This window comes from Hydra viridissima, unplaced genomic scaffold (assembly GCF_058129835.1).
Source record: "Hydra viridissima isolate aposymbiotic clone 2 unplaced genomic scaffold, HvirCarnegie_v1 scaffold_12, whole genome shotgun sequence".
Taxonomy (NCBI): Eukaryota; Metazoa; Cnidaria; class Hydrozoa; order Anthoathecata; family Hydridae; genus Hydra; species Hydra viridissima.
Window position 1 is genome coordinate 11,253,657 of NW_028324311.1, and position 10,257 is coordinate 11,263,913.

The 10,257-nt window shown below is 32.6% G+C and overlaps 2 protein-coding genes across 4 annotated transcripts; both read right to left on the reverse strand.

The window, feature by feature from the left end:
• Positions 1–546: 546 nt before the first annotated feature.
• LOC145194399 (uncharacterized) lies at positions 547–4,491 on the reverse strand. Its single transcript, XM_090069755.1, has 9 exons — positions 4,281–4,491; positions 4,022–4,054; positions 3,484–3,843; positions 2,826–3,200; positions 2,257–2,580; positions 1,598–1,984; positions 1,278–1,463; positions 984–1,166; positions 547–743 (listed from the first exon to the last, which is right to left on the reverse strand). Exons 1-9 carry the CDS (start codon positions 4,321–4,323, stop codon positions 697–699), a joined length of 1,938 nt encoding a protein of 645 aa, XP_089925881.1. The 5' UTR covers positions 4,324–4,491; the 3' UTR covers positions 547–696.
• Positions 4,492–5,847: 1,356 nt separating this feature from the next.
• Positions 5,848–8,656, reverse strand: LOC149881271 (uncharacterized). 3 transcript variants are annotated; one of them, XR_016445972.1, is made up of 5 exons: positions 8,351–8,656; positions 7,869–7,950; positions 7,114–7,716; positions 6,276–7,010; positions 5,848–6,098 (listed from the first exon to the last, which is right to left on the reverse strand). XR_016445972.1 is itself a non-coding variant. In XM_090069756.1 (4 exons), the coding sequence occupies exons 3-4, from the start codon at positions 7,670–7,672 to the stop codon at positions 6,766–6,768; spliced, it is 804 nt and encodes a 267-aa protein (XP_089925882.1). In that variant the 5' UTR covers positions 7,673–7,716; positions 7,869–7,950; positions 8,520–8,643; the 3' UTR covers positions 6,639–6,765. The 3 variants fall into 3 exon arrangements, 2 of the variants coding, with proteins under 2 accessions (XP_089925882.1, XP_089925883.1); XM_090069756.1 differs by lacking the exon at positions 5,848–6,098 and having other exon boundaries at positions 6,639–7,010; positions 8,520–8,643; XM_090069757.1 differs by lacking the exon at positions 5,848–6,098 and having other exon boundaries at positions 6,894–7,010; positions 7,091–7,716; positions 8,520–8,643.
• Between the last annotated feature and the right edge of the window lie 1,601 nt (positions 8,657–10,257).

Sequence of the window (10,257 nt, forward strand, 5' to 3'; positions counted from 1 at the left end):
AGCCGGGTGGAATGACTGTCTTACTGATACGTGGAATTACCCATTACCGACTATTACAAAATTCAATTTGGCTGAATGAATTTCGTAAACTGTTCAAACTATTTCATAAATTATTTCGTAAATTTAATCAGCATGAAACAAAAAAAGATCAATAGTAAACAAGCAAACAATATGAAAATGAAAGTTGTTAACAGAGATCAACAAGTGTTGAAATGTATTGATACTGGAAAAGGGTCTAAGAACTCAGGTCCTCAAACGTCTATATTAACAGGTAAAAAGCTGAAGAAAATCAAGAACCATTATATACCACTTAATATTCCAGACTCCAAACTTTATATTCCAGCGTGTAAATTATAGAGCCGAGCCTGTAAAATTTATATTACAGCCTGTAAAATAAAGCAAGAGGAAATTGAGAATCAAATTCATGAAAAAGATTCTCAAACTATGCGAAATATCAATAAACATCTCAAGAACACCCCCCATCGCAAAAACACCCGCTTTTGATGGAGATTATGTTGATTTGAAATTTTGATGAAATTATGTCAATTTTTCTGTAATAATCTCATAATCTAATAAAAAAATTCTACATGAAAAAATGCCGCAAGTATATATTAGTATATATATTACAATTTGCTACATAAAACTACTGTTTATACAAACGAACCAAAGCTATCAAAAAATTGCGACAAATCATCATCACTTTGCAACTTTGCCAAAAGAGAACTTTTTTTTAGGAAACGCACCTAAAGAATTCAATAAAAAAGTAAATTTTCTAAAGACTATTTTGTATTGTATAAAAGAAATAATAAAATTATGTTGCTGACAAAAGAACTCTTTAAACAGGTTTTAGAGATGGTCAACATCAACTTTTTAGTGAAATAATGCTTTTTGTGAGTTAACATCCTGATTAAAACTGTAAAAACTACAAATAACTTAATACAAAATAAACTGCCGTTCAAATTAAAAATAGCTGACAAACTTACTTAACTGAACGCAAGGAACAGCCGCTGGATAATCACATGCATCAGTGATAGGGTCGTAGTTTAGGGTAACAAATAGAGAACAATTTTGGTTAGCAACCCGCTGTCCACTGTGACAAGTCAAAAACGAATGACAATTCCATGGGTTTTGCCAGTTGCCCTCTGATCGCTTATTGCAAAAGTTATCTAAAGCAATATATTTTTTTAAATAACAATTTTTTTAAAAGAAAACTTTAATAGCAAAAATACAAGACATTTTTTTAAACATGTTTTTATCAAAGCGCAAAAAACTCCCACCAATATTTACTTGAGATGCGTCTGTACAACTGGCGTCACCAGGAATATAAACTTGATCTTTAGGACAATCAACAGGATAGGATTTGTTGCCCTTGCATTGTAAAATCTGAAAGACATTACGTGTTGCATAATTTCCATCAGGGAGGTCTGTGCATATGTCTCCAATCTTAATATCAGTATTAACTTCTAAATATTAGAAAAAAAAATAGTTGGAAAGTGAGCTCATTGGACATTTAATAAAGGCGTGAAAAAAAGTCATATCTCCTGGAAAAAAAAATACTCAGGACTTTAGATTTAAAAATTCTCTAAATTTTACTTACTCAACTGACGACAAGTAAAGTTGCTTGGTGAAGCACATTGATTAGTGTAAGGGTTGTAGACTAACCCTGGTTGACAAGGCATTTGATATGATTTGTTACTCACACAAGAAATAAAACTATTACAGTTCCATGGATTACGATACTGAGCATCAATCCTTCCGTTGCAAATGTTATTTATGTTATACTTATTGGCTTTAGTGCAAGCATTTTTAATTGGATCAAAAATTTGATTTTGAGAGCAGTTTACATAGCTTTCCTGGTGGGAAGTGCATCGAAGGTATGCAAATACATCAGAAATGTAGTACTTTCCATCAGATTTGTTTGCACATGGACTTTCTTTTGCATCAAGCTTTGCTATGCTCAATGATTGAAAGCAAGGATATCTTCCTTTAAAATAATCATTTTCAAGAATGAAATAAGAAACTTTTTTGGTTTTTTTCAAGAATGAAATATTAAGCATTTATTGAAACACAATTTTATTGTGTTTTTATAAACGCTAAATATTACTAAATGGCTGGTTGTTTAAGCAAAAAACAACAACAACAACAACAAAAAAACAACAACAACAACAAAAAAACAACAACAACAACAAAAAAACAACAACAACAAAAAAACAACAACAACAAAAAAACAACAACAACAACAACAAAAAAACATACCAAATCGTACACATAAATCTCTTTGAGGGTTGAAAACAAAGCCATTAATCAAACACGGATAGTCTCTTGTCAAGCCATTAGTACACTGCAAATATCTATAGCAACTCCATGGGCTCATGTAATCGCCGTCCTTACGGTGCAAACAAAACTTATCTGTTGTAACATTAGAAATATCAATACAATATGCAAGAAAAGGGTCAAATATACTGCGTTGTGGACAACTGATTGTCACTCCTACGCCACTTTTGCATGATAGGTAAGTAAAGATATCAGGAAGTGAATAATTTCCATCAGCTTTTCCATTACAAGGATTATCCACTGTTGCTAAATAATTTTAAAAAGCAAAGTCAAAGAGATATAAGAAAGCTTCTTGATGTTTTACAGCTGAACTTTTAATGACAAATAAATTGTAAATATGACAATACCAAAATGGAACACTTCCAAAAAAAAAAAGAAAAAGAAAACATACGCAACGTTTTCCATTGATAACTTGTTGAAAGTTTTATAGAATTAACACAAACGTTAAGAGACAAAAATCCAACAGTTATGGAAATACTTATGACACTTACGCAGTTCTTTGCATGTGAAAGACTCTGAAGATTCGCAACTGTTAATATAAGGATCATAAACCAAATATTTTTCTGGACAAGGTAATAAAAATGGCGCTGAATTTACACAAGACACAAAACCATGGCAGTTCCATGGGTTGCGATACTGACCATCCGACTTTCCTTCGCAAATGTTTATCACATTAAACAGAGCACCATCAGCACACTTGCGATTAACTGAATCAAACAACTCATTAGATGAGCAGTTCACATAACTTGCTTTTTGGGCATCACAGTGGAGGTAGGCAAACACATCAGAAATCGTATAATTTCCATCACTTTGGGAAGCACATGGGTTGTCATCAACTTTTAATGCTTGCTTTGTTTCATATCCACCTAAGATTATTTTATAATTAACTTATAAGATTAAATATATTGTAATATTCAATGGCTAGATGGTTTCTAAAGTATTCAATAGCTGGATGGTTTCTAAAGTATTCTGCTGATTAACTTATAAGATTAAATATGTTGTAATATTCAATAGCTGGATGGTTTCTTTCTGCTGATTAAATTTTCATTTGATACTTTTTTTTGTGATTTAAATTTTAGTGTCTGTTGAAAATAAATGTTTAGTGTTGAAAATAAATAATTAGAAAATCACTTGGCAAAAAGATAATACCTAAGGATAATTGATGGCAACTGTATTCATAATCATAAACACATTGGTCTAAGTATGGATTAAAAACTAGACCGTTACTTTGACAATCAAAACTGTAAGTTATTCCATTAAAACATTTAAAAAACTTATGACAATTCCATGGGTCAACAAAATCATCGTTCCATCGATCTTCACAGAAGTTGTTTGGATTTTGAGTAGATGCATTAACACAGAGATTTTTTCCAGGCACAAAAAACGAATTATTTGGGCAATCCACATAAGTAGACTTGCCATCTTTGCAAGTCAAATATTTAAATACGTCACGCAGAGGATATATGCCATCTGGTTTTCCAATGCACGGATCATCTCCAAGTGTGATAACTTAAGTAAACATAAATATAACTTACATTCACACAGCTTTGGTCATCATACGAAAAGTCAAATCTAAAATACTTTTTTAAAAGTTTTTTAACATCTTGTACTAAAGGTTTATGAACAAACTTGGAGTTAAACTGATTTAAAAATATGGAAATAAACTTTTAAAACGATTAAAACTTGCCTCTATTGCCAGAAGATGAGTTCAAAACGAATCCTAAAAAAAAGAAAGAAAAAATGAAAACGAATATGTTCAAAAAAAATTAGAAAATTAAAGCAGCACATTTCTTTTCGAAGAGGATTCCATCAACATAATAAAGTATTAAAGCATGATGCTTAGTTTTCAAATTTTGTTTATTCACAAATACCGGTTGTTTATCTCCAATTACCGATTGCTTATTCCAATGAGTTCAGAATCTGATTGTTTTAATTAAATTATTTACCTGAAATAACAGATAGCAATCCAAGGAAATAAAATGCAAACATTTTAATGCCAAAAAGTTTGAGGTTTTGGAAAAAGTGATACTTCTTGATTGCGAAAGTATCAGAGAAATTTTACTGAGTCACTTTTTATATGAAAAATTCACGTGCTTTATTGAGCAAGTTTCAGTTTTTATTTGCTAAGTTGCTTACAAAAAGTTTACAAAGCTATTTACAAAATATACAGTTTGAGGTTTTACAAAAATATTTAACGGATGTTAAATATTATTTAAAAAAAAAACCCACATAAAATCTTGTAATGTATGTTTGAGAATAAAATGTAAAAAATTTGCACAAAGTTTACTTTAGCTTAATAAAAAAATATTTTTTAGTTGACGTTTTAATAAATTTTAACTGAAATAAGTTTTATCAACACTATTAAAGTTGAGCTTCCCCCCGTTAAAATTTTTAATGTAAGCAGAAACCAAAACTTCATAATTCTCAGAAATAAATAAACGTAAGAGGCGTGAGAGCAACTCCCTCAACAAAGTCCATAATAATTGAGAATAAGTTAATAAGATATATCAGTGGGCGGGGTCTAGAGAACATTTTTATGGCGAAGGGGGTTTGGGTGGCTGCTTTACCAAATATGTTAAAGACCTTCACTTTTATTACGCTCATAGAAAAACTTTTGTTTATAACTAACATAGTTTTAAAATCATCGACATTCTTTGATTATTAGTAATTAATACTATAAACAACTTTAAGAATTTGATGATGATGAACTTGTTTCGTTCGGTTGCTTTTTATTTTTAAACGAAGTTTGAGGAACCAACGGATTCTCATTTTTCAAAGTAATAGCACTACATAATGATCTCAAAATTGCTAAGTAACGTTGTAAAGGTGCATAAACCAATGGTGCTACCCAAACGTTGTAAAATAGAATTATGAATATATTGCCTTGGAAAACATCTTTTTACATTTGTTACTTCTCTTTATACTGCAGCGACGGGCATGTTTTTTACGTGAGGAGCTGAACGTTTTCTGAGTCTCCGCCGCATCATAATCCCTTTTTATTCGGTAAACGAAACTCTTTTGTAACTTGAGGAACCTTAATCAATTAGTCAAACATCGTCCTGATATACTGGCGCCACCCTGTATTTATTACTTGGTTTTGAATATATTCAGCCGTGTATGTTGATGCATGTTAAACCATGGGTAGTCAAAATGATTTTTTTTACAAAGTAGAAGATTGCTTTGTGTTTTTGTTTCAAATGTTTACACTTTTTAGTATGTGAAACCCTCAAGCTTTGTTTGACTAAAATGCTGCTGAGATAAATGGATTGCTAATCATAAAGAAGTGAAACTAGTTCTCCACGATGTTGGTCCTGAAAGTCATAAAAATGTTTTTTTTAATTCCAATTATCCCTTCTTATAATAAATGATTTCAAACACACGTCCCGGGAATCATGAGAAACTGTCACGGAAGACTCAGAAAAAATCCTTTGGAGGGAATGATCCTCACACATTATTGTTCTCAAAAATGCAAAAAATGAAATCTTTTGTGACTGTCCGAGAAAAAAAAATCAGTTTGAATTTTTTCATTTATTTCTTAAAATCATGAAATGACAACTCTGACTCTTTTTGCATTTTTAGAGCATATCAGCCTTTGGCTAAGCCTCTTTCAAGGCCTTGAAGAGGTGATTGACCACACCAAGGAGGAGGTGGAGCTCCATGGGTGCTATGAAGGTGAGAACCAAAGAGCTGTCTGGTTTGTTGAAGAGTGGCAAGTGAATGACATTCTTGAACAGTCGTGCTTGCTTTGGATCTTGTCCATGTGCCTGAAACACAAGAACAATTTTATTTTTCCAATTTTTCTATTAAATTGACATTAATGAAAGAATAAAGGTTAGATCTGGTGTCAAGAAAAAGTTATTGTTGTTTGAATTGGTAACTGAAATAGTCAAAAATTAAGACTGTTATAAATTTTCCACGTAAAGAAGGAATGTAATTTTTACCTGAAAGGCATCGAAGCACTGTCGCAGTGACCCAAACGTTCGAAGGTTACCTTTTTGAGAGAGTTTTTTTTGCTTCAATATCACACCAAGTGCAGGGATGTGAGCAGGAATGGGATTGATTGCCACATACAATGTTGGCCAGTTTTAAGTCGCAGAAGAGGAGAAAGTCAACTCCATCAGGATGGATTAAGTCAAGGATCTTCTGAATGTTGGTGTAGTTTTCAGGAACATCTTCAGCAATGGCAACCAGAAGATGGCGCTTGACGCTTGTGTCTTTTGCCACTTGTGAAGCCAGAGTCTTTTTTCGAGGGGGAGATTGTAAGTCTTCAGGTTGTTCAGCTTCTTGAACTCCAAGGCTGATCTTGAGAAAGCCTCCTCCACCATCAATGCCAAGCTTCACGACATGTTCTGAGTAAATTTTCCTTTCGAGCAGCAGCTGATCAAGAAGGTCTGCTAGTTTGATGCAGTGAAAAACAATTTGACTTCTTTTTTATGTTTTGTCAGTGGTGATCTCAATTGTAAATTGGGTAAAATATTCTGCTAAGCTCTTGCCAAGCTCAGCAAACTTTGCGTGAATGTTTTGCTCCAAGACTCGAGCCTGGGAGAAGTGGTTAAGTGTGGACACTAGCTTCTTTACAGATTGATTTGACAGCCCGTTGTTGGCTTGAAGTTGCAATAAGTCTCGAGCGCTCAAAACATCAGCTTCAGGGAAGAGATTTTTGGCACTGGATGGACCTAGGATCACAGAGGAATTCTCAATACTAGTTTACAAAAATCTCTTAAGTATTTAAACCACGAAAATAATGTAGCAGCACCTATTAAGAACAATAAGTTTAACCTTTCTTCACTCGCAAATTGCGCCCACCAGAGGCTTGAGCCAGTTTCACAATCCCATGTGGAGAGGCTTCCTTGGCAGCAACTACAGATGCTGCAATTTGCTCTCCAACCTTAGGGTTTTCAATTGCAAGTGCTGTCATATTTTCACTGAAGGAGGCATTGCTGCAGTTGTGTGGCACCCCTCTTCCAATGATTGAAAGGCAGTCTGAGCATTTCCGCTGTGTTGCTTGAGGCTCTGCTGAATTTGAAGACGGTGGGTTGTCCAGAGGATGCTTTTCAAGGAACTTCATCCGCCCTATCTTACAGATTAAACAGTCACATGCTTGCTCTCTTCTAACTGGTCTCATCCTGATAGAAGAGAAGTCAAAGACATGAGAAATGGTGACAGATTCTCCCCTTGCTTTTTTCCCTAATGCAAGCCTACATGTGTCACAAATGCCTCTGGGCACTCTTGAGTCACTGAAGTCTATAGGAGTTGGAAGGGTTTCTAGCACAACTTGTATCAAGTGACCTCTCTGACACAATTTCTCATGCAGAGAAAACAAACTGTTTTCCTGCATTCATCATGGGACTTGACTGAATTAGGCATGATCGCAAAGCAGACCTAAAGAAAATCACTATCTTTATGCATATGATTAGGGCTGTCATTGGTGACTAGCAAAAGTTGACATAGAAAATATATTTAAAAATTAAAAAGAAAATGAGTTATTGGTCAAGAAACACCTTGTCATCATTAGATTTTTATGGAAAATTTACCTTTAAAATGGGATCCAAAGCAGATAAATTCTCATGCACAGATATGTAGGTATTGCACACTTTATTTTGTCAGTGCTATTTCCTGGAATTCGAAAAAAATATTTTGATTAAAAATATAGCACAAAGCAAATATTTAAAGATTGGTCTTTTAGACATATTGGGAAGAACTAACAAATCCTGTCTAACAAAAAATTACATATCAGGAAATGGTATCATTTACGGCTTGTTAGAATAGATATAAAACTTTAAAAAGGATTTATATTAATATATTTATATTTTACTTATTTTTTCTTAGTAAAGATGTTTTTGATCAAATTCATCTCAGTATCCATATCTAAAGAGTGCTTGAGTAGAATTTGTTTAGATATGCTATAAAAATACAAAAAGAGTCGAAGTCGTCAATTCATGATTTTAAGAAATAAATGAAAAAATTCAAACTGATTTTTTTTACTGGGACGGTCACAAAAAATTTCATTTTTTGCCTTTTTGAGAACAGTAATGTGTGAGGATCATTCCCTTCAAAGGATTTTTTCTGAGTCTTCCGTGACAGTTTCTCATGATTCCTGGGACGTGTGCAAAGAGATAGTAGTCCTCTATTAATTTTATTGATTACACAGACCAACGATTAAAAAACTATTTTTATAGCTTTACCTCTTTCCTGTGCTGTTTGGTATACTGATTCCTGAGCTGTTTGGTGTGCTGATTCTGTGTTGTTTGGTGTGTTGATTCCGAAATTTATAATAAAAATGTTGTACCACCCAAAATTTTCACTTATAAGTGAAAATACTAAAATAAATTTAAGTATTTGAAAAAATATATTTTTTTATTCAAAATGTGAAAAAAATATTTTTAATCATTCATATATTATTAGGTTTGCAATAAATTCTAATGCGGTAAAAGTTTAAATAATGGTAAAATTCTGTGGTAAAATTGCCAATAAAAACAATTGTTATTAGACCAGTAATTCTGATTAAATGTTGCAGCATTTTATTTCCTTTCAGTGATAATCACTCATGTTTAACCATGCAGTAATTAACATACGTTCTTTTAATTCACACTCTGCGTACGTAACACTTTTATTTAAAAATGTAGTGACTTTGTAGTTAAAAATTATTGAAGGAACACTAATCACTTGGTGAAAAAAATATACTTGTTTATTTTGGTGTAGAAATCGGTAACGAACATAAATGTTGAGTTCCGCATGATGTATCTTAAGAATTGGTGTAAGGAAGAGAGGAAATTTTTTAAATTTGCAATACCCAAGGTATGGAGAAAGCAAAAAAAAAAATTATTCAAACCATTGCTCTTTTTGCAGCAGTTATGCTTTTTGCAGTTATGTCCAGAATTATCAATTCTGGGCATAACTCCTAAAATAAGAAAGCAATTATCTATCCTAACCTTACTTCAGCTGATCGACCCTTAAAATCATGAACCAGGACCGCCTGTCCCTGAGCCACCAGAGTCTAATGATTTTATAGTTCCGAGTTTAGTGAAAGTCAACCAATTACTAATGAGTTCCAATGTTTACATAAGCTGAATTAAATGAGTTATAAAAGGTTTACTAAGGAAATAGTGGAATTGCTTAAATCAAAACTGGAAAACATTTTTTAGAATCTAGAATATCTATATACGATTATAGAACAAGAGATCGACAGTTTGCTGAAATTTTCAAGCAGGAAGAAGATTTGGTTTACTGCCATGTTATTGACAGTATACTAATGAACTTGATATTGAATCTTTACTTAACTTTATAAAAAAATTAACTAAACTAAACAGCTCGTGATTGGATGTTATGTGGAGATTTAAAAACTGTTTCCATGCGACTTGGTCAAAAAAATAAGTTTTATGAAGTTTCCATGTTTTATATGTAAGTAGAATAGCTGAGCAAGAGATCAAGATTGGTTCAAAAAAGAAACAAAAACAAAAAACATTTTGTATTTTAGAAGACCAAAAAAAGATTAACTATTCCTACGCATGAAGTTGGGGTTAATGTAGCATTGTAAATGGTGATTTAAATGGTGTTAGCATTGTAAATGGTTCGCCTAAAGATGGTGAATGTTTTAAATACTTGTGTAAAAAATTTCCTCATTTATCAAATATTCATAAAACGATAGATGAATATAAAGAGTAAGGTCGGCTGGATATTGTTTTAAAAAGTTGTGACTGAGTTTTTGGACAATGTGAAAGCGCTTAACTATAAACTTATTGTAGCCAATAAGTTCAGAACTCTTGATTGTCAGGTGACACTTTGAGTCCACTTCTTACACGACCATCTTGACTTTTTCCTAAAAATATGAGTGATGTAAAGGAAAGTAGGGGAAACAGTTTTATAAATAGGCATAAAAGAAATGAAGAAACAATACCAGGGTTGATGGAGTATTAGCATGAT